Source organism: Chaetodon trifascialis, chromosome 2 (assembly GCF_039877785.1).
Source record: "Chaetodon trifascialis isolate fChaTrf1 chromosome 2, fChaTrf1.hap1, whole genome shotgun sequence".
Taxonomy (NCBI): domain Eukaryota; kingdom Metazoa; phylum Chordata; class Actinopteri; order Chaetodontiformes; family Chaetodontidae; genus Chaetodon; species Chaetodon trifascialis.
In genome coordinates, this window is record NC_092057.1 from 17,493,936 (window position 1) to 17,517,524 (window position 23,589).

At 40.3% G+C, this 23,589-nt stretch overlaps 4 protein-coding genes across 9 annotated transcripts in view; 3 read left to right on the top strand and 1 right to left on the bottom strand.

Moving 5' to 3' along the window:
• Positions 1 to 23,589, bottom strand: part of LOC139337564 (histone H2AX-like) — a 238,104-nt gene that overhangs the window by 11,542 nt on the left and 202,973 nt on the right. The gene's annotated exons all lie outside the window — the stretch shown is intronic.
• On the top strand, positions 626 to 7,052 carry LOC139346165 (beta-2-glycoprotein 1-like). The gene is made up of 8 exons (XM_070985113.1): positions 626 to 767; positions 1,617 to 1,793; positions 2,337 to 2,433; positions 2,845 to 2,921; positions 3,289 to 3,477; positions 4,202 to 4,381; positions 4,942 to 5,139; positions 6,880 to 7,052. The coding sequence occupies exons 1-8, from the start codon at positions 692 to 694 to the stop codon at positions 6,942 to 6,944; spliced, it is 1,059 nt and encodes a 352-aa protein (XP_070841214.1). The 5' UTR covers positions 626 to 691; the 3' UTR covers positions 6,945 to 7,052.
• On the top strand, positions 9,710 to 18,726 carry nol11 (nucleolar protein 11). The gene is made up of 18 exons (XM_070979750.1): positions 9,710 to 9,875; positions 10,431 to 10,544; positions 10,862 to 10,918; positions 11,125 to 11,273; positions 11,505 to 11,562; positions 11,837 to 11,978; positions 12,159 to 12,365; positions 13,169 to 13,245; positions 13,729 to 13,852; positions 14,208 to 14,299; positions 14,656 to 14,721; positions 14,827 to 15,011; positions 15,190 to 15,315; positions 15,517 to 15,753; positions 15,861 to 15,939; positions 16,051 to 16,143; positions 17,774 to 17,881; positions 18,074 to 18,726. Exons 1-18 carry the CDS (start codon positions 9,729 to 9,731, stop codon positions 18,185 to 18,187), a joined length of 2,175 nt encoding a protein of 724 aa, XP_070835851.1. The 5' UTR covers positions 9,710 to 9,728; the 3' UTR covers positions 18,188 to 18,726.
• The window catches only part of LOC139337488 (nucleosome-remodeling factor subunit BPTF-like), a 43,943-nt gene continuing 40,722 nt past the window's right edge, over positions 20,369 to 23,589 (top strand). For all 6 annotated transcript variants that reach the window (XM_070972088.1, XM_070972096.1, XM_070972104.1 and 3 more), the window contains exon 1: positions 20,369 to 21,178. In XM_070972088.1, coding sequence (XP_070828189.1) covers positions 20,602 to 21,178 — 577 coding nt within the window. In that variant the 5' untranslated portion in view covers positions 20,369 to 20,601. The remainder of the gene's footprint in view (positions 21,179 to 23,589) is intronic.

Consider the following 23,589-nt stretch of genomic DNA (forward strand, 5'->3'; position numbering starts at 1 on the left):
GAATTGAATTGAATTGAATTGAATTGAATTGAATTGAATTGAATTGAATTGAATTGAATTGAATTGAATTGAACTGAATTATTTAACAGATATGAAATGTTCTCTTTACTGACACATGGTATAACTTATCAACCTTTATTATACAGTAACTTTGACCTCACATTTCTGAGAGTTTAGTATAATAACCCCTTGACTTTGTTAATTGCCCTTGATGCTCTTAACCTCAATAAGAGACATTTCTCACCAAGCATGCTGTGAGCAGCACTGTAAAGAAAGAAAGTAAAGAACAGAAAAGTCTTACAACATAGATTCTTACACCTCTTTACTTTTATAAAATTCTGTCAGCAATGGACCACTCATTAGTTTTATGGCATTCTTTTGTTTTTATGTGCCTCTGTCTCATTGTGTTAAGCTCTTGAGCAAAATAGGGCAAAATGGGGCCAAAAGGTTGTTTTTGCATTTTTTTCATAGTATTGCAGCAACAAGGGAAAGTCCGCTGTTGCACTGTTTCATTTCCAAAATGTCAAAATAGAACCAAACAAGGATCAGCAGGAAGCGGTTACTTCATGCTGCTCTTATCTGTTTGCTTTTAGAGAAACACAAATAACAGCGACAGAGGGGACAGAGATTCACTATTTAAACCAGAGACCAGGGGAAAGAACAGAGGAACATCTATACACTTAAAGAAAGGATGGAGCGCCTTCTGAATCTGATTCTGCTATGTCCACTTGTACTTTTTATAAGTGTGACTTCTGGACAAGACACTGGTATTTTCTATTATTACTAGCTTTTATTTAAAATCATATGGCTTGAACTGCTTGAATCCACACTTACATGTATTTATTGCTGGGCTGTTTTTAAGGCTTTAGCATCTAGTACAATTAGATGATTAGATTTGGTAATGTCTATATCTCACAGGACACAGTTTCTAAAGGCAATTGTTTGAGTAGGAATGACCATATTTTACTAGATTTAGTGAGTACAGGGGGCACAAGGCATTTTCATTTCATTTGTTGTTGAAATGGTTTGTTTCAGCTGTTATCGCAACATGAAGCTGACTGAAACTAGTTTTTTCTGCCCTTACACTTAAACTCAGTGTTCTTCTCAATTTAAATTGATGTTTTATGTTTATTCAAGTTCTCTGTTATCGATTCCTTGTCAGATTTGAGCAAGTACAATTAAACTGTTTGGTTGACCAAAATACCACAATCATTTGCCTTAGTTCTCAGTTTGATCAGGAAAAAATGGACCAAATGTAAACCTGAAGAGAGTTAAACTCCTTCAGAACTATCAGCTTACAGTAAATATTGCTTTAAATTAGCTGCATTAGTAAGGTTTGTAACACACACACACACACACACACACACACACACACACACACACACACACACACACACACATGCACACAAGTTTCAGGGTCAGCACATGACTACATACTGGCTGGCATTTAAGCTCAGAATGAGTGATTAATTTCTATGATGATAACCCAGATCTTCATTAGCTTCTTGTCTGGCTAAATGTTGGCTGGATACTATAAATCTACAACTGTACTGGAATATTATGTCAAGCAATTTGAGAGCCTATACACATTTCATTAAATCCATTTGTACTTGCAGTGTGTTTCAGGCCTGAGCTGGCTGGAAACATTGAGATGGAAGGGCTCCAGAGGTACTTTAGCCCCGGTGCAGAGTTAGCGCTGTCCTGTATACAGGGACACACCCCCATCTCTGGTCCTCTGAAGATTGTTTGCACTGCCAGTGGAGAATGGACAAAAACCAAACTCGTGTGCATACGTGAGTGTCCGTTATTCAAGTGAGAACTTGAGGTCTTGTGACAGATCATTGTGTCATGTAAATTTCTACACCAGTTATTTTTCAAGTCTAACAGTGATGTAATTTTCTAGAAAACTAGTTGCATAATAATGTCAATTCAACTGCAATAATCAATTGTCAGTTTTGCTATAAATGTAAAAAATGAAATGCTTTAATACATTTTTGGAATAATATTTATCTAGCATGTGAAGCAATGTGAACCATTTCTATCAAGCTCTGATTACTGTTCTCTTTGATTCTTTGTCCAAAAACTTATTGTTGCATTTACAATTATTCTGTAGATTTTTGAAGAGTAAGTTATTTGTTCTGGGTTCACTGGCCACATAACCAACAGAGAACATGTTAGGTGCTGACAGTAGATCACATCTTAACTTCATTTAGGTTGTATAGGCTTACAGACAAGACCGCGAACACGTCTTTCTATGTTTGCATTATGCGTTTGAAGAACCGAAAAGCAAAACTTTTCATTTAAATGTGTTTTCTGTTCTGCATTCTCTTTTACAGCAAAACGGTGCCCCTATCCTGATCCGTTGTCTAATGGAGAATTGTACTATGACGATACTGTATACCAGAGTACAATCAACTATACTTGTCATGAAGGGTAAAGCTAGAACATCGTGATGAATTTCTGTCACATCTGTCATTTGCTCCCTCAGCAACTTTGCTGTCCCTAATACATTGCTGGTTGTAATTTTATATGTTTTCTCTATTTAATCTGTTTTGTCAGCATATTTGAGATCTCATACTTCAGTTAAGTAGTTGACTTAAACTATTTTAAGCATCAGCATACAGAACAAACGGAGCTGCCTCCTGAAAACTGTTTTTTGGTGCCAATCACATCATCACATAGCAGGTGTAGGTGATGTGGTGAATACAGCTCTGTGATTTTACTACTATTTTAGCATTCCTCTCACCGTCAACATGTGGCTTCAAATGCATTTAATCAGATTTGAGCTTATGTTATGCTTATGCGCTTTCTCTTGTAACACAAGCATCATTGTGCTCTCCACAGGTACATCTTGACCGGAGCAAGCACTGCTGAGTGCCTCGCCAATGGAACATGGAGCGCATCAGTACCTGAGTGCAACCGTATGTAATCCACTGCATTACAATACACAATATATTGTGGATTGGATTTTTTTTGTCTCTGTTTGCTCTGGTATAGTTTCTATTTATTGCTTTCCATGTTCTGCTCTGACAACTGAAATTCCCAGCTGGGGATCAATAAAGGTTTATTTTATCTGAGCTGCTCTCATATAAAGTCTACTGCATGTGAAATTGACCACAGCGAAGCTGTCATTGAATTTGCCAGATCAGAAATCTGAAAAAACCAAGCAAAATAATGAGGAATATACACATACTCATGAACAATGGACAAAAACCAAAGACATACAGGACAAGCATGCGTTACATGTCAATACACATAAATGGACCTATTTTGTCTCTTCTCTCATAGCTGTGACCTGTGATCGCGCTCCGATCCCACAGTTTGGGACAGCAACGTACCACAGGAGGATCAGAGGGGACAGAATTGCTCATGGCGTCCGAGTGACATATAAGTGCCTGCCTCCACACATACTTATTGGCAACTCCGTAGCAGAGTGCACTGCCAATGGCACCTGGACCAAGACACCTGAATGTAAAGGTACAAAAGTTTGACAAACAGGAGCTGCTGTGAGAACACCAGGAGTAACTATTGTGGCATAAGGAATATTTACTGATCACAACCATTACCTTCAAGTTTTACTGTAGGACAGGTAAAGGTGAGCCAAAAAACACACACCTTGAAACATGTGTATGATACTGTTGTGACTTATCTTCTTTACAAAATTGGGGTTCAAAGATTTTCTTTTACAATCAGCAGACAAGGGAACAACCTCACCACACAGTCCACTTCTGTGATTTCTATTTAAGCAGGAAGTCACACTCAGATGAAAACCTCTTTAATTTATGTATTTTGTCCAGATTTGGCATAGATGACGACATAAGACACATACAACACTACGATCTACTATATGTGATTCCACCCAAAACTTAAATAGCACTTTACATATTTTCATTAGTATTTAATAAACTGAAACACAACATTTTCTGGAATCTTAGACTAAATTTGAATATTTTAAGTCAAGCTTTCTGCCCTGCAAATCACAACAATAATGACTGATTCAGGGACATGTGGGGACCTCCAGTGGACAGCTAGAGGCTCTGCCATACAGACATACATTTTGTTGGGATCATGATACACTTCAAAATGCATGCGATAATTGGCCAACAAGTGGTAATAATGTGACAACACATACTGACTGGCAATATGACGTAATTTCATATGTGGAATTTCTCATGAATTGACTAAATTGCTCCCCTTACAGTGGTGACCTGCCCTCCACCAGAGAACATCGACAGAGGCTACATGTCAAGCAACGACCAGAGAGACTATGACTTCATGGAAACTGTCAATTACGACTGCCTTGGAGGATATGCACTTGAAGGAAGTTTCCAGATTTATTGTCAGAAAGATGGGACTTGGTCTAAAAAGCCGTCCTGCAAAGGTAGGGCTCCAGCCCTTACAGTGTTTTTACATAGTAGATTTTAATGATAGCTGCATTTCTTGGGTGATGTTGTGAAGGAGTTAAGACCTGCTTGTAGTGCTTTCAGAGTTTAGCTTGATTGGGAAGGGTGGCATAGGGGAGAAATGTTTCATTTGGTCATGTGTTCCCAGTTTGGATTTATGTATTCCAGTTGCCTCTGTCCCAGAATTATGTTGGTGCTAATCAACCCAATTCCATTACTCTTTTTCCTCATTTTATTTCAATCCATTTTCTGTTTGTGTTGACTATTACAGATGTGTAAAGGCAATAAGGAATGCATAGCAATGTTAAAATGCCTCTGCATTTCACATGTGCTAAAAACAGACCTAAACTTTCACTTGCAAAATGATCTAAGCTCCTCCTAACGTGGGAGCAACAGGTTTTACATTTGATTATCAGCCCTTATTAATGTCTAACAATATTACCTCATAAATGATAAGTTCATTTTGATCGGTGAATATAATGCAGCTAACGACTCAAAAACAGCATGTTTTTTTCTTTCTTCTCCTTGTCACATACAGCTCCTTGCAATGTTCCCTTACATAGAGCAAGGATACTCTACAGAGGACAAAAAATCTGGATCGAAGACCTCCCTCGTAGCAGAGTCTCGCACAATGACATTATTTCAGTCTACTGCAAGGATGAGGCCAGGAAATGTGGTTATGCAGTGCCAACCCAGTGCATCGATGGACGACTCAAAATTCCAGACTGCTTTAAAGGCAAGGAATATAAAAACACAACAAATCATAGCCAGAACACTAAATAGGCTTTACTGTATCATATTGTATTTGATTTATTTGTTTTATTTGTCACTTAATTATCACTGCTCAGCCTTACAGCCTTAGACATCAGTGCCAGTTTTGCACTATTAGCTGTTTCAGTCACTCATCTCCTGCTTTCTTCAGTTTGTTCTAAAAAGAGACTGTCACTCTAATTCAAACTCAAGCTCTGCAGATGAACTTTTTCACTGGTTCTTGTTTGGGCATTTCATTCATTGTTTCCTTTCCCTGTACATTGCGTACAGTATAATTATGTTTCCTGCATGGTAGATCCATTAAACACACAGTATTTATCTAGTAATTTGCACCTCCAAGCAGACAATCGGCTGAAATAGAGTTCTTTGAGGTACAGTGAAATTAGTGACATCTAGTGGTGAAGATGCAGATTGCAACCAACTAAGTATCCCATGTGGGAGAACCTACAGAACAGCTGCTAAAATGCCCTGTCTTGAGCACTGGATGTTTAAAAACTAGATTCTGATGCTAGAACTATGCAGTAAAACAGCACTACCCACCTTTGACATGTCAAGTGATATTGTGTTTTTGGTAGAACATTTTAACATTTTCCCCAACAAAGTTAGGATTATTGAAATTACTACCAACAAACTGACAACATAAACCTCAGGCCTTTAGTATCACTGATGATCAGAGGTTTTAGGACAGGTTGGTAATCTGGATTAGACATGTGAGCAAGTTCTTCATGCCTAAATTGAAATCGAAATAAAACAGGTTGCTATAGCAATTAATTGAAAATAGTTTTCTTTTAATCAACCAAACTGACAAGACCTACTGGAGAGAAGTAGAGAACCGCTGCTGTAACAATCAGTTGATGGCATAATGTGTGCAGAGAGCTCCCATCACTCAAATTAAGAAGAGTGGAATAACAAGTTTTCTCATCATATAATATATTGGGGGGGGGGGGGGGGGGGGGGGTACGTTCTAATACTAATAAGATAGGAGATATAGATAGATAGTATGTGGATATACATATATAGTGCAGTTTAGTATACAGAGGAACTAAATTGTGTTTCTCCTGATCCCTGGTGCAAAACAAAAAGATTGAAGCAACATGCAGACTACACGTAAGGTGCAAGAGTACAAACAAGACACAAAACAAGGCACAAACATGTAGTACACTATGCAGGACAATATCAGCTACAGGACTGTAAAGGGTGTAAAGTGAAAGAAGCAGTTTAATGACCACTCAAATGGCAATCTCAAATCCCTTACTCCTTGGAGCTACCACACATGCTCAACTCCCATCAGAGCTATTATCACCGTACCTTTCAAAAAACAGCAAACCACAGCAGGATAAACAGATGCATTCCTTTTTTTTTTTTCAGATGAACAAAGGGACAATATCCTCAAGATCTGTACTTTGGATTTGAACTGTTTGAGTTTGTTTTTCCTGACTGTGCATTGATGAATAAGATAAGGCTTTATTGATCCCACAACAGGGAAGTTAAGTCATTACAGTCAGCAAGTAAAAAAAATGGCAAAAACAGAGGCACAGTCAACACTGACTATTTCTAAGGATCTGTATTGCTATTATAGTCTGTGTGTAATATTCTAACCTGTTCTATGTCTCTCTCTCTCTCTCTCTCTCTCTCTCTCTCTCTCTCTCTCTCTCTCTCTCTCTCTCTCTCTCTCTCTCTCTCCCTCACTGTGTCTCTTTTCTAGAGCCCAGCAGAGTTGACTATAACCTTTATTCGAGTTCGCTTCCATCTGAAATCACACAGTGTTGAAACAGCAGGAGATCCCTTCCCTGATGATTATCAAACTATTGCAACAAGAAAAATGTGTTGTTGTGTTATGCTCTCTGAAATTAAAGAACATGATATGACTCCAGCTCTCTTTTTGATTTATGTGACACAATTCCCACATGTTCAACATTTCAGTCAAGATTTTATCTGATTCAGTCTGAATAAATACAGTGTGTTATGCTGCTACTTCATTTTCTGTTGATAATTCACATTGGCAAGTCAACTTTGTAAAAATTAAAGCAGCCAAATACAATATGTGACGGACAGTTGTTGAGGTCAGTGAATGTGCTTAATTAATTGTAGCTACAAGGAGAAATGTCCAGGGTCAAAGTAATGAGGCATTGCTCACAGATGAGGCCTTCAGTAGCTTTTAATTTGTCTGGCAACCCAATCACCAGAATCCAAACATGGATATTTTGAAACTTTATATTTTCTTTATGTTCTTTACCTTTAAACTTTGTCTCTTTAAGTTTCAATTTTCAATTTTATGTTAAGGCAATGCTGTGGTTAGGGTGTGGTTAAATTTAGACACACACACACACACACACACACACACACACACACACACACACACACACATATGTTGTGTTTATATCACTTGTTTGGACATTACATAGATTTACATTCATTTCCTGGAGCCTTACCCTTACCCTAACCCTAACCATAACCACTATCTGCCTGTTCCTAACCCTGTACCTAATGTAACCTTACCTAACCCGTAACCCTATCCTCAGTCTGCACCCTGAAATTTGATGATTTACTTTAAGGGGACCTGCATTTTGTCCCCATAAGGGAGGTCAGTCCCCACAATGTGACTGTGTAAACAGATTTTTGTCCCCACAACGTGATAAATACCTGTTCACACACACACACACACACACACACACACACACACACACACACACACACAAAAACCCTCAGGAAAAGATGATATTTTGGCTTAAAAGTCCCAGTTTAGTTGTCCCTAACAGGGCTTGAACAGAAGACTGCTGCTTGGTAGTCATCTTTCCTCGCTGTAACGCCTCCACCATGGCCTCCTCCTCCTGATGAGAAAAGCTCATATAAATGTACAAGTAGCCCGAACTACATCACTTGGATATCTGCTGTAGATGACTGACATGATGCATATGAAACATAGTCTCTGTAATAGTGAACAATCCCCACTCCAAAAAGTAACTCCAAGGACCTGTTGACGCCACTTGATTTAATACATGGATGCAAGTTAAAAATTGTAATTAGCTCATTTAGATAAACCTTCTAAGTTGCAAACTTAATTTTTATAAGTTGTGTTCAAATAATAATGTCGTTAATCACATCAACTTAATTTTGCTTGCAAAGTTCCATGACATGCTACAAGGCTTATGCTGTCTATGGAGACAGCGATTTTGAGGTGGTCACACTTCCTCCATTTAGATGTGTTTAAAATGTAAAGTTGTATTGTTGTCTTCAGTGTATAGGATTTACATATATTTACATATCATTTTGTCACTGATTTTTAGGGGCCTGCCTAACTTTTCTTATTTATTTTTCCTTTTTGCGAGACGATAAAAAAAATCAAAAAGCAACAACAGTGGTTGAACTGTCTTTCTTGGGGGGGGGGATAATTCATTGGATATTTTTTTTAAATGGTTGCTCAAAAATGTGTGTGCATTATTATTGGAATTAACTAGACAACATATAAAAGTACTTTAAAATAATATGGTAAATATGGTCAGTTGAAGTAACAGAATTTTTTTTGAGTTATCAACTTAAAAACTTAAACTTGCTTTTAGGCTAACAGTTATTAAGTAAGCAGTACATAATATAATCTTTGACTAAAGAGGAAAATTCACCCAAAGTAATGTAGTTTGATGGTTCAATCTAATTTCAAATGAAGTTGTCATAACTTGAAAATGCTACTATTGCGTTGATTTTTTTTTTTTTTTTTTTTTTTTTTTTTTGAGTCTAAAAATTTCTTTTTAGAGCACACTCATGCCTGGGTCAGACTACACCATTGTTTTTCTGTCTTAGACGGTGGTCACCGGGTAAGATCTAACGATCACAATGCCATAAACTCTTGCCGTGTTTGAAGATCAGAGCGTGTCTTGTTTCACGATATTGTTTGTTACTGATATTGTCTAGCAGCAGAAATCTGCAAACTCTCCACATCGCACATGAGCACACTGCAATAAGCAAATTTTTAGCCATGCTGCACCTTACTGAACACACACGTACAGTGTAAACAATCCAAAAGTCTTCACTTAAAATGTTTTTTTTAATCGGATTTATTCATTATTTTCTTGAAAAAAGTAAAAATGAACAAAGATAGTGACAATAGCTGATAGTGACGAAGATACTATGTTAAAACTGTGTTTAGATACATAGATAGATATTTAGATATATAGTGCATAGATAGATGTTTATTTATTTATTTACTTATTTTACTGTGGAATATCCACAGTTTCCAGAAACACCGAATGTCAGGTTGAGGTTGTCAGGAAAGTTTTTTAAGGAAAGTATTTTAAGTTATGCACAATATATTAACACAGTATATTCATTTTCTTAAATGGTGCGGATATTAAAATCGTGGAGTTTTATATTGAGATATTGTATTGCGTTAAGATAGTGTAAACGACCATCTGATCCAGCATGTAAAGTAGTGCGATACATGATGATTGGCATAGATTGGAACCACCACGCACGCTTGCGGCAGGCGGAGCAGTCACCGTTCTCGTCGCTCGTCATTTCTCGCGAGATCCGACGAGTTCCACTTTCTTCTCATCCAGCATGGCTGCGCTGTATGAGGGATACACGTTGTGCGGACTCGTTCCATCTCAAACTCTGTCAAATTCAGGTATTAGGGGCATCGAAGCGGAGAGAGACAGCGACCATGTCGTCGTCACCGACACAACCAGATCCGTCACGTTATTCAAGGTAACGTATAACGTTTGTTTGGAGAGATCTCCCAACGTGGGCCAGCAGGTCTGTGCGACCTGTGTAACTCGTGTTGGCATCCTCGGATGTTAGCAAAAGCGGCAAAAAACACCAGAACAGACGAGTCAAGACAAGACACATGCCTTGGCTAGCTGCCATAATAAGTCATTTTCAGTGAAAATTGTAAGTAAGGGTTGCATAGATTGGAGTAAACATCGAGCCATTGTGCAAAAACAAGCAAATGTTAGCTAACGATTGTTATGTCCACCACAGGACGCACTCTTCCTGCTAATTATTGGTGTGTTTGTGATTCAAGGCTTAGTTTAGTTATATCTATGATACTGCCCCCATTTCACTAAACAATTCAACAAACACCTCCTCAGTAAATGTCAGTCTGTTTATGTTCACAACTTACTTCACTGCCTTGTTTCATGATCTTCCATCTGTCAAAATGGACGTTATACTATGGCTTCCAGTGTAGGCCCTTCATGATGTTATTAACTGCTCTGTTTTTTTTTTTTTTGTTTTTTTTTTGTATCATTGTGGTTGTGGCAGGTTTCAGACCAGAAGCCACTGAGCAGCTGGACGGTGAAACAAGGACAGACCCTGACCTGTTCAGCAGTCTACAACACACAGACCAAAGAATATGTGGCAGTCTCAGACAGCAAGGTAGGCTTTCAGTCCTTCTTGTGGTGGTAAGGTGGAGATGAGCACACAAGTCTTTATGAGAAGGATTCTGCTGCCTGCTTGGGCTGCTTCACCATCTGCATGCAGCCCCGCTCACTCGAAATTGAGGAAAAAATTAATAAGTTCTTACCGCAAGTGTTAAAAATTATGTTTTTCCATACTAGAAACCATCAGCACTGAGCAATGAGTGAAATGTTGCTTTTTCAGTAAACTTATACTGTGGTTACTTACTTTGTCATGTCTCTGTAGATTGACCTTTACCTATACTATCAAAAAACTGTCTGTGATTTGTTCCTAAGGTGATCCGAATCTGGAAAGAAGAAGACATACTCTTAGATAAGGCCTTCAAAGCAACTGTAAGTATGAGCATGGCTATGTAGCTCTTTTCTCTAGCAGCCTTTAATGCTTGGACTCGATTGTACAATGTGTAGTGTGATCACATCTAAAGTCAAAAGTGTTTATGTCTGTTCCAAATGACCACACTCAAAAGCAAGGTGCTGTCGTTGAGTATTGTGAGGCATGATGAATCATACAGTCAGGGATAATGGCGTGCACTTTCCAGGTGTCATCAGATGTCTGGAGGGTCCACTCTGTACCTGGAGTGGAGCCTGTGGTCTTGTTCCAGAGAGGAGCTGTGCGACTCCTGGACTCTCTCCTCTCTGCTCCCCAGCAGCCCATAGAGGAGGTCCTAGCTCAAGAAGAGGCAATCAGGTCAGTGTCACTATGCTTTACAGCCTCAGTAAATTCACTGTTGTAAAATCTGGACTGAGAGCACAGTTCAGACACACACACACACACACACACACACACACACACACACACACACACACACACACACACACACACACACACAAACACAAAGAGAGAGATGGATAGAATGAAATGTCAAACACTGAAGTAACCTGCTGTCTCTTGTTGCATGTTGCTTCTGTTTGTCTTCAGGTGGAGCACCAACATAGTGGCAGAGTCACAGCAGTTTGTCATTTTCACAACTGAACAGGTAACAGAATTGTACTTGTTAGCTTTTGACAAAAGACACTGACAGTTCACTGAATTCCATTTTAAGTATTCATTGCACTTCACAATGCTAAGCTAATTTATTTTTAAGGGCAGGCCTCTGTGCCTGCATGTGAATGAAATGTATTTTATGATCCATTTATCAAGAACTCGTTTTGTCTGTCCTCGTTTTCTCCAAGCACACATGCATCACCTCTTTGTTACTTATATTTCTAAAGGCCTGTTTGCCTTGAACTGCTGTCAATGTCTTCCCACAGAAAGGAGACAATTTCCTCTACCTGCAGAGACTGAATCCAAACACCCTACAAAGGTACCGGCTAGAGAGAGAGGAGCCTGGTCTGTCCCCTCTCAGCTTCTCTGCCTCCTACAGGGATAAACACATCTGCCTGCTTTACCTCTGTAAGCCTCAATTTCCTGCATTATTGTTTAACAACACATTTTTGCTCTGTGTAGTTTTCAAATGGTTAATCGTTAAAGAAGAAGAGGAAGAAGAAACGTACTTTACATTGGTTCCCTCTCCTCTTTTCTGTCATTAATTTGTTTTACCTTTTTGTGCTTCATCATTTTCCTGCCTTTCAGACCCTAACGGTCATGTGTACCAGAGTCTAGTCTCTGTGCGGGGCCTCGGGACTGACGAGGGCGCCCAGGCTCTTCCGATGCCCCGTAACTTGCTGCTGGGTCTTCCCGTCGGTGAGGGTCTGCTGGATGCCGCATCAGCCCTGGTCTTGGATGAAGCCCATGTAGCTGTTGTGGGGGTTCCGCATCCCTCTGCAGGAGCTGGGAAAGGTAAATCTGGTTTAATTACACTGCTTCAAATGAAGACCACAAGTCCTCAGCTCTGACATCTCTGTCTGAGGTTTTAAGATGTAATTAGCCTGAGCATCTGGCTGGTTTTCAATTCACTAGAAGAACCGTTTTAAGCATGATTGATCTTAATGCCGTCAATCTGGGATACACTGCAAGGCTTTCAGTACGCCATGCCATTAAGTCAGCATGCACAACACCAGAGCTGTGTCCTAAAGGTTTTAAATAAGAAAAGTTCACACTGTGAAAATGATCGAAGTTAGTTATACATCTGCTTACCTGTCTGTCTTTTCTGTCTGCATTGGCCAGTTAGAAAAAACAAGATTTTTTTTTTTTTTTTTCACTTTTGTGCACATTTAATGAAGAAAATAATACACGAAAAACACAACCCTGCATTGTCAGTCTTTACTAAAAAGGTTCTTGCATTGGCAAATTTTACACACAATAGTAGGAATAAGACAAGCAGGCATGCAGTTTATAGAGCTTTTATAGAGAGTCTGGTGACTGGCCTGCATTCGTTTTCTAGTCTCTGCATCTTGTGCTGTGGGGAAAATATCAAGGATTTTTTTTGTTGAAACTAAACTGAATTTATAGGTTCAAATTATTCTAACTTAAATGATGACAAGGCTAACAATCGAAGACTAGAAATAATAATAATGATGCAAATAATGTTTCATTGGGTCACTTGGGTCTTGGTTTTGGACTAAATGCTTTCAAATGATGACTTGAAGATGTGTGATCCAGTATCTAATGTTGGCGTGTGGTTGTTGAATGACTCTTTTCAGACTTCCTCTGCATCTGGAATACCAATTTCCAGACGCTTCAGGCAGGAAAAGAGATGGCGGGTAAAATCTACGGACAGGTAGGAATGCTTTAGTGGATTAAATGCGAGTAAGCCACCAAGCTAATTTTTTCCTGATATGTCTGTTTTATGATCAGTGGATAAAACAATATGCTGTTATTAATTTTTGTCCGTGCTTGTGGCAGGGCCCTAGAGCTCAGACAGAACAATCACCAGTGTGTACTACTACTGAAGTATGCATGAACCACCCACTCAGGCTTCCCTCATTGTTGTTCCAAAAAATAAATAAAAAATATGGGGGGAATCAGGGTTGTATTACTACAGGCCAAGGTTCCCTGTCCTTCCAGCTGCTGGGTGCTGATGGAGGACTGTATGACTTTGGCAGAGCATTGTGTCTGCTCTCCACTGTGACAGGGCTCACTGTCCCTCCTCACAACTTTATGGCAGTTCACAATCTTAAAATTGACACATAAATATGCTAGTTGTGCTGTCTGTTATCTCTGTCGCTATCTATCTTAACTTGCCTTGTTTGTTTTCATTTAGCTATGGACTTACTCCAACAAGTTATTCATTCCACATGGGAAGACCCTCTCTGTTATTCCATATGAATGCCCCAAATCATCCCTGGCCTCTGCCCTGGGGAAACTAAAGCAGGCCAAGACTGAAGGTGAGCTAAAAGAAATTTGTAGTGCTGCTGCTGCTGCTGTAGAAATAATAATAATAATAATAATAATAATAATAATAATAATAATAATAATAATAATAATAATTATTATTATTATTATTATTATTATTATTATTATTATTATTATAATAACAGCTGAATTAAACAAATTACCTACACGTGAAGAAAACAAAATTTTGTCTGAGCACACTGTAAATAATATTGCAATAACATAGTGGATAATAGATATTCAGTCATCTAATTGGTTGTTCTTAGTGACACCGCAACACTGGCAGTCATTTTCTACATTTCAAATTTGAATGTTACTTGATGCAGTGTGTTTTTCTGACTGCTACAGAGTCCAAAGCTCCTGTTTCTGTACCATCTTGGAATAACATTTTGCATGGAGAGAAAGCTCAGCCCTCTAGAGCAGTTGACACCAGGAAGACGGTAAGGCAAAATAAGGCACCTTGTGTTAAAAACTGGCCTACAGTGTTTCCCACACCAACAGTATATATCAAAGTCTTTGTTCATGGCACTAATCAGCACTAGCATCATGTGAAGTTGTGATTGACTGTCTGATTGAACAATTCATCCCAGAATAAGAAATTACTGAATAAACGCTCGACCAGGCTAGAATCATAACTGCACCAGTTACTGTTTGTATGTGACACAATTTTTACAAATCAGCAATTCACTGACTGTTCAGTGTTTAAAGTTCTGTGTGTGGTTGAATTTAGTGCCACCTGAAGATTAATGGTTTAGTAATGTTGTCAGTGGTTTGATTATACTGTCTTTCCATGCAGAGAGCAAACCGCAAGACCCAATCAGCACCTAGTTTAACAACTGACCAAGTTCTGGAGCTCATTAAGGTAAAATTTTGGTTTTTCATTGCTTTCTGGCAAATTGCTGGAACAGTGTTAACAAAAAAAAAAAGTCAGTTTACAATTACAGCATATTTAAATTTCCTCATGCAGACAGCACCAGTTGAAGAGGTCCAGAAAGAGGTGGAGGGGCTCCTCTCCAGGGCAGACATCCAGGACGTGCAGTCCTCAGTGGGGCAGCTAGCATCAACCCTTGTGGCCCGGAGTCTGGCTGATCCAGCCTTCTACACCCCGAGCACCCTGGCACAGCTAGTCCACACTCAGTCCCTCTGCCACAGGTCAGTAAGGCTTGGTAATGGCACCAGGATGGTGTTATTTTTTTTAAAGGGAAAGTGACTGAGGGTTTAAAATGAAAACACGAATAAACTTTAAAGGCATTTCTTAATACTGGTGGAGGAATTCAATCAAGTGCTGTTTGTGTTGAATGTGACCATTTGCTATCATGACTCTTGACAGTGTGTGTCCTGACCTTGTGCTCCTGGCCCTGGAGAGGAAGGACTACTTTCTGTGTCAGCTCTGCTTGCAGTTCTTCCCTGACATCCCAGAAGCTGTCACCTGTGCCTGCCTTAAGGCCTTTATTAGGTGAAACTGATGGCTTTGAATACATTCTTGACAGTCTGCATGTGGTGGCTTCAAACAGTTGATTTACATTTCTAGTTTGACTGAACAGGTGATAAAATATTGTGAATACCAAAGTGATATATCAGTTTAATAATGTGACTACTAGCCAGACTGTAATATAAAATGAAAAAATAACTGTGCTATTGTACGTTCGTCTTGCAGTATGCCAGATGTGGATGCAGAGAAAGTGAGCCTGGAGCCTGACAGTGTCTCCTTCATGGAGACCCTAATCGCCAGGGAGCATGGCCAGGACGGCTTGCAGAATGGTTTCAGCCCCACCTCCTTTGACGAAGACTGCCCAGATGCCCTCGTCACTAAGACCAGAGCAGAAGAGAAGGAAAAGAGCTCAAGTCCACCAGAACAGCTCTGTCCAGTGGGACTACACAAGGCTGTTTTACTGTATCCTCGCAGTGCACAGGCACCAGATTACTTGCAAGCTGTTTGGTGTGCAATGATCTGAATTTCAAAATACAGAGAAATATGAGACCTTAACTCAAGCTGCACAGAAATGAGGTGCTGCTGACGGCATACAGTGACACTTTCCTCCTCCCACATCTAAAAGATCTCTCCTCCCAACACGTTGTTGTGAGTAACAGCTAGTCGGCTTCCCCCATCTCTGAATTTTCATAACAAGAAACTGCGGATGCTTACAAAAACCTGTGTTTACAATGTCACGTTTCTTTCTCATCCTATCAGCTTTTTCTCCAGTACCTGCAGTTCCTTTACCTAAAATATTCCCAAGACGCTTCCTCACAAATGCATGGATTCAGGTCACCGAGTCTGACTCAGGTCTGTATCACTGATGACTCTGATCATTGTGTTTACATGCACACTCATTTCCCACCACTATTACGATTCCCAATATGACAATATCAGGGCTCCCACACATCCTGGAAAACCTTGATAACAATTGAGCAATTTTCCAGTCATGGAAAACTCATGAAACTGAGAGAGAAGGTAAAATGTCCTGGAAAGTCTTGCGTTGTCCTAGAAAATAATTTCAACACTCCCATGTATCAGAACTATGAAAAACCGATATCATTGCCATCTGAATGGCCTTAGCTCTGTTCAGCTCAACAGGATGCCGTTGGTTATGTTGTGGAAATGCTGTGAACACACCCCCGCCGGGTCACATGGTTGCACATGCAGTTCAATATGCACTTGGCAACAGGCAGAATTGTAGGCTACTGTTTGTGTCATCGGTGTTCAGGCTGTTTTGTTTTTGGTGTACAGGCAGCAGTGGTTAATGTAATTCATGAGAAAGTGGGGATACAGGTTATAAATGAATGCTAATAAATCTTAATTGCACAGCACTTGCCAAGCATGGAGCACAAAGGGCTTTCCAAATACACTGACGGAAAACTTTAAGAATAGGAAAATATTAACTGTTAAAACACAGTATTAAAACAAGGCAGGAAAGTAAAGAAAAATAAGAGGAGATAAAAGTAAAAGCTGTGACAACTAACAAAAGTTATCCCTGCATATCAAACTTCCACACATTAGTTTAAAGCATAATCTCTGTCTGTCATATCAGCTCAATCATCACAGAAAAGTCCTGGAAAATGATCTGTGCAAGAGAGCCTGAACCCTGGATATTGAAGACGTATTTTCTGATTAAGGCTGATGTCATTCAGGGTTTAGGATCATTCTCTGCACATGTGTACAGCACATTCAGAATATGCGTCTCCAGTAGGGTTTTTACCGCAGTTTGTGACACATGGCCTTGCCTGTTTATGATCAGCTCTGTGTGTTGTAATCAAACTAACAGGCAGGGGGAGGGACACATGGTCAGAAGAAAAGCCCACATTTCTGGTCAGAAGGAGAAACACACCTACTTTTTAACGCTGTGAAAGACTTCAGCAGGTTTTTGGATATGCACATAAATCACATCACCAACCTTTTGAACAATTGGGAGAGGGAAGCTGTGTTTGCACGGTCTGACAAGACCACCACTTTCTGGAGTATTCATGACTGCATGTGAATGGGAATGTTAATGGGATATTCATTTTCCTTAACCATGTAAACAGCGTAGTAGGAATGCTGTCTTTTTCGGAATAATGGCAAGAACCATAATATTTTGTGCATGTAAATGTAGTCACTGCCTTAACTTGATAATTAGGGTGGCCACACTTGACATATTAGTGCAGCAGCTAGCGTCAGTCACACCTGTCTGGAGGCAGAAAAAAATGTTTTGCTGTCAGATTGTCAAATCTAGATATGGTGGACTCCCATTTTGACCTGTGCTGTGTGCAGTCTCGCTTAAGTGCAGACAGTTTTTCCAACTCGTTTTGTAAACTTGTGAAAAACCATGTAAAACTGGCACGATGACATACCGAATTCTCAAACTCCCTGCAATAGTAAGTGTATTTAATGTAAGATTTGTATTACTAACTCTGGTTTCCTTTGCATTTGATTGCAGATCATGGATTGGGTATGCTTGCTGTTGGATGCCCATTTCACAGTGCTAGTGATGACTCCTGAGGCCAAAGGCTTACTGCTGAACCTCCACAGCTTTGTTAAGTCTCAGGTAACCAACAAACCCTTCTGTCTGCTCAGTTACTGGCTGAATGTTAAATTTTCTGGAAAAGTCGCACAAAAATGGGAAAACATACTGCAGTTTTGGTCACGTGGTCATGACTGTCATTATCAAATAGAGGCAAAAATGGCCAAAAATGGATGAATAAGAAGCTGAAGAAAGATCCCTTCCTTGTGTCCTCAGGTGAGACTGGTTTCGGAGCTTGGAAAGATCGAGGGCAGCCTCCAGGAGCTCAGTAAGATGAAGGTGAAGAAGGACGTAGGACAGTACTCCATTGAAGTCATTGAGCTGTTTTAGAATGTGTGCAATGCTTATATTTTTAATAAATCCTTGAGCATATTGTCTCCTTCCAATCTTTCCCCTGTAGTGGTTTCAGTAGTTGCATACTTGACCCAAGTGATATATTATTAAGTGCATTTTGGCATAGATGCTAGCCATCAGAACCCAAGTTGCAGGAGTTTACTTTATTTGAACATAATTATTGATGTAATTCAGGCACTGAATAAGTTGCAGATGCCTTTGAACCATGTTTTAATGTATTTTACCTGATCACAGATTCAGATGATGTGGTTTGCATGAAGAATTAATAGTCTGCTCATATGTCAAACTGGTTAATAATAGGTTTGTGAAATGCATGCAAAAGCCACTTAATATGACAAAAGTTTAACATTTGTAGTGGGGGTCTGCCTTTGAACACTTAATTATGAGAGTGACTGGCTTTTTATTTGTATGTCCTAACACAACTGAATATTTGTGAATCTGTCAGCTGTGACTTTGTACTGGATTTTCCAAAGGAAAGTCTTTTATTTTGTATACAAATATATAACAATGAGGGGAAAAAATGTCCTTTTTTTCCATTATTTCTGCACACTTACATTGTGGATAACCAAAAGTGACAATACTTTCTATTAATATTCTAGTACTTGATTGTTATTAGGTCCATGCACAAAAGACGTTTGAGCCAGTGTAGAGCTCTTCATATTTAGAGCAGCAGCTGTTGTTCGATTCCTCATTTGCTGTACAGAAACACACCTGGGGCCCAATTCAGTAAGTGTAAAAATAATCACCTGTACTGCTGACCCACTATAAGATACTCTGACTTTACTTGAGTTATAGAAAAAAGGGGTACGCCTGAAAGAGGGCCTGCAGAAATGAGCTATATTTAACTGCAGTTACAACAGAATCCAGGGATTTTCTTAAGAAGTTGTTACAGCTTTAACATGACAAGAACAATCAGCAAGTTACAGACTAATCAAAAAGACTATCTGCTCTTTTACAGAATGGGTGGGTGTTTACATTAGGCTGCTTACTATAATTAAAGTGAACTCGAGAGATACGAACACAAACATCGTGGTCGGCAGGATTCAAACCTGCGCTTGGAGACTCCAATGATCGCCTGAATCACTACAGATAAAACAGCACTTTTGTTAGCGATAAAGTAAAAGACATGCAACCATTAATACTGATTAACATGATTATCTTGCGAGAGTATCATAGATGCCTGGGCTGTGTTTCGTCTCACCTTGAAGGAACCAGCCAAATTAACTGAAAGGGAGATACAAACTAAAGCAAAGACGACTTTCAAAAATGAACTGTCAGTGTTACCTTGTCTGATTCATCAGGTCAAACCCAGACTGACACATGACTAATGCAAGAGTGGATGAGAGTTGCAGACCACGAGCTCAGGACGGCACCTTGCGTCTCTTTGATTACATGATTTGGTTTATGCAGCACGAGCTCAGCATCGCTCCGACTTTATTCAAGTTAAATGAGCTGGCAGAACTGACAGAAAATGGAGCCTGGTTCCTCAGCAATGTTTAAGTTAAATGCATTTGTTTAAGAAATACAAGGCAGCTTTTTCCACAACCATGTCATTTAAAACATGAAAATATGTATCCTGTTAACTTTTATGACTATTCATGTAATAGAGCTCATTGTCGGACGTACGCTTATCTTCTCGCCTCCCTTTGCTGTGACGACGATGGCGACAAGGCCGAAAATGAAAGACGGTGTTTCGCTGAATACACTCGACCCACCTGTGATTAAAACCATGCACGGGAACCAGCCAACTCGAATAAAGTACTATTGGCGGAAAGCGTTTGCTGGAATAACTAATTTTATGAACTAGCACGGCAACTGCGTCTATTGTAGAATAGTGGGTCACGTGACCACGCATTTACTCAGACCTGCTAGTGTCAAGTCAGAGGAGAGCGACTGCATTCACGGATGTGTCTAATTGACTCGGTAAAATGAAAACGTTTAAAGTATTTTTTTTTCATTATCTAAACGGTCACAGTGAAAACTAGTAATGAATGTAATCGGATTTGGTACTTTGGTTGTGCTCTCTGCACTACGGTATTTAAATTGGTTTTCACTATTTAGTTTAGCTTTACCTTTACTTTGAAGAAAAATGCGCCGTTTTTCCGGTACAACCACTAGTATCCGCGGCTAGCTTAACGCAGCTCTGGGGCCTGCTGTGTTTTCAACGGAGGGAGAGCTGAGAAGAAAAATGGCGTCTGCAAGCGACCCAGAGCGGGACACCGGCCATTCAGTTTGAGCTTTCCGCCCTGAAATTGAGGCCGGGGCTTGGTGGGGACCTATCGGGAACAGTCACCAGATCTGTTGGCTTTTGTCTACCCCGCTTTTCTTCGGTGTGTGTGGCTTATTCAAGCACCGAGATTGAAGCGGAACAGAAGATACTCTCTCCTACAATGAGGGGGAGAAGAGGAAGGCCGCCCAAACAAGCAGCCGTGATGCGGGAAGGTTCACCCGGGCCAGTCCGTGGCTCTCGAGGCGGCAGGAGTAGAGGGATGCGTGGACGGGGGAGAGGCAGGGGACGGGGTCGGGGACGGGGAGGAAGTGGCGGCGTTTGCGCCACTGGCTCTGCGGAGGTGGATACAGAAATCTCCGGCCGAGAGAACTTTCATTCGTCCCGGGGCCGCAGGAAAGTTGGAGCCTCCACCACGGCGACGGCCGCGGGATCGCGGGGCAGAGGTAGCAGAGGGAGAGGTAGTAGGGGGTCGAGAGGCGGCCGCGGCAGTAGAGGCGGAGTGAGGCGGCCTCAGACCAAGGTGGTCTACGACGACAACAGCGACGAGGAGGATGATAATTTAAGCTACAGGTCAGAGGAAGATGAACTCCTGAACGACAACCCTTCGTCAGATCTTGAAGAAGAGGAGGCCTTGGAAAACGACTCTGACTATCTGGAGGAACTACCAGATGATGATGATGCCAGCTACTGCACAGAGAGTAGTTTTAGGAGCCACAGCACGCTCGGTAGCACCCCAGGTATGTTCGTTTGCAAGTGCACGCACATTAGCAAATCACGTTTGCATTACTTAAAGTGTGCATTTTATTTTTAGCTCAGTACAGAAACCAAGCCGCATTGTTCAAAATGGAGCTTGCACTCAGAAACAGGCCTTTGTTTACCGTGTGCTCTGTTCGCTGCTGGCTTGCAGATCTGCTCCACGCTTCAACCGGCACTCATGTTTTTGACTTTTGTCACATCAGCACATTTTTTTTGTTAATTTATAATGGAGAATATATTAGTATTTTTTAATTTATTTTTTTAATCGCACTTTTTCATGCGCTCTGTATTTAACGTGTTTTCATAAGCTAAGAGAAACGGGATGCACGGACTGCGTTTGACACTTTCCATTCATTTCATTCATTGTGCATTTGTACTTATGTAAGAACACGGCCAAGTGCAATTTCTACTACGTAACAGTAAATACGGTCAATCGAAGCTCGTACTTTGTAAACACTGTTTCCCATTGGCCTCGGATTACCAATTTACAGCTCTGCTTTTTCCAAAACAAAAAATGAAATCAAATAAATAATGATTGTACATTTTGTAAATTGTACGCACAGTCATTTAACCCATTTACCCTATCCAACTCGAGTTCAGAGGACATGCTTTAGTTGCATAACGCTGCTGAAGGAGTTTGACAGGCCTTTGTTTTGAAGGTGGCCGCTCTTTCTTCACTTGTTGCGAACACGAGCTCATCACTATATTACGCGGCGCATCGTTACCATAGTAACCACTCTTACGTTTATCAGGTGAGCAGATTAGGTCCATCACGTCGTCACTGGTGGACAGTCTAAACGAAGCTGTGTCTGCAAAAACCAACTTGCACAACTGTCATGAAGCATTGTGAACGTTGTTCCACCCATTGGAAGAAAGTCTAGGATTGGAAAAATAGTGATCCAGACTTTTGCTCTCATTTTGTATACAAGGAAGCATTTGAATACGGATTGTATTTCGTGCTCTGTTCGCCCTGTGACACTTCACTACACTCTGGTCATGCTTAGATTGAATTAAAGTGGTTGAAGGATGATTCACTTATCTCAACTTCCAGTAGCCAGGCTGCCTCAGTCCTTTTTGGAAAGATGCGAACATGGCAGCGTTGTGCAGCTGAGTGTGAGGGATCTCTTATAAGACCAGTCGGACATTACTGTATTTTTGCTGTCCTGAACACACAGGCACACAAATCTGTGCTGCACACAATCACATATTGCGCACGTGCATAAATGCACATGCAGCTTTTACATACAGTCCATATGTTTGCAGCCCAATAATGAACTTGTGGTGGTCAACCCCTAATCCCTGCCTGTCACCATATGTGAAGCAACCAGTTCCACTGCTGGTGTCCCATCGCCTTTTTTCTGTTTGCACACCAATGCTAAACAGAATTATATCAGACCTCATATTTGCTAAGCAGTTGTCAGCTGCTGCAGTTTTTACACAGAAGATGCAACATGGCAGACAGTGTGGATGAAGTGGTGTAATTTTAAAAGATTTGTTGATATGGTCACCTTATGAAAACTTAATGCGGCAGGCTACACTCTGCAATGTTACAGTGGTTTTGAGATTTAGAAGAGCACACAAGAACTGGAAAGAAACAGGCACCAGTCTTCTGTAAGGATATGGTAATTTCATAATTAGTGAGTATTAACAGTAAACTAATCCTGCAGTGATTATTGAAGTGTTTAACCCTGGTTAGGAGCAGGGTCATGAGACCAGGTTGAATTCCCACACTGCCCCGTTCACATCAACCACAGATCCAGGCTTATTTCACATGACTGTGTTCAGAAATGCATAATGTAAGTATAATAAACACACACACACACACATAATCCAGAGGGGATATACAAGTTTCCCTCATATGCTCAACCATCAACATGTATTATATAGTAGCTAAAAGGCAGGGTTATAAATCAGGTAGGGGCATTTATCTTATTTTCTGAGCACCAGAATGTGCCTGCCTTTAATAATGTGACTTCTCCAGTGCTACAGTGTGTTAGAAATAACCCCATTCCCATTTGCACTCACTTGTGATTCCTCACAATTAAATGTTCCACTAGTCCAACGTTGTATTTGGATAGGCTGTCAGCTCGTCTAAATTCCATTGTTATGTTGTTATTTTTTAGGGGTTTTTTTGTATTGGAACAGAATTTGCAGCCTGGGGGATCCCCAAGTGCAATCCCACCATTACTGCAAGCACAGTACCAATGCAAAATCAGAGAGTATTGTCCAATTAGGTAGCAAGGATGCTAATAAGTTCAGGTGTTAGGTTGCCATGACTAACGGTAAACATAAGGTATATGGCTCAGTGTGTTGGGGTATACAGTGATGCAGCTTTGCAATGTATGAACATCTTGTGGTGACTTTAAGTATAATGGTCTCTTCACTCACCTGC

Bases quoted from the DNA above. Each gene is read 5' to 3' on its own strand.
- LOC139346165 (XM_070985113.1), top strand. From the start codon at position 692: ATGGAGCGCCTTCTGAATCTGATTCTGCTATGTCCACTTGTACTTTTT. The intron at 768-1,616 runs GTATTTTCTATT...TTGTACTTGCAG, and splicing joins GACTTCTGGACAAGACACTG to TGTGTTTCAGGCCTGAGCTG. The intron at 2,922-3,288 runs GTATGTAATCCA...CTTCTCTCATAG, and splicing joins ATCAGTACCTGAGTGCAACC to CTGTGACCTGTGATCGCGCT.
- nol11 (XM_070979750.1), top strand. From the start codon at position 9,729: ATGGCTGCGCTGTATGAGGGATACACGTTGTGCGGACTCGTTCCATCT. The intron at 9,876-10,430 runs GTAACGTATAAC...TGGTTGTGGCAG, and splicing joins GATCCGTCACGTTATTCAAG to GTTTCAGACCAGAAGCCACT. The intron at 10,919-11,124 runs GTAAGTATGAGC...TGCACTTTCCAG, and splicing joins ATAAGGCCTTCAAAGCAACT to GTGTCATCAGATGTCTGGAG.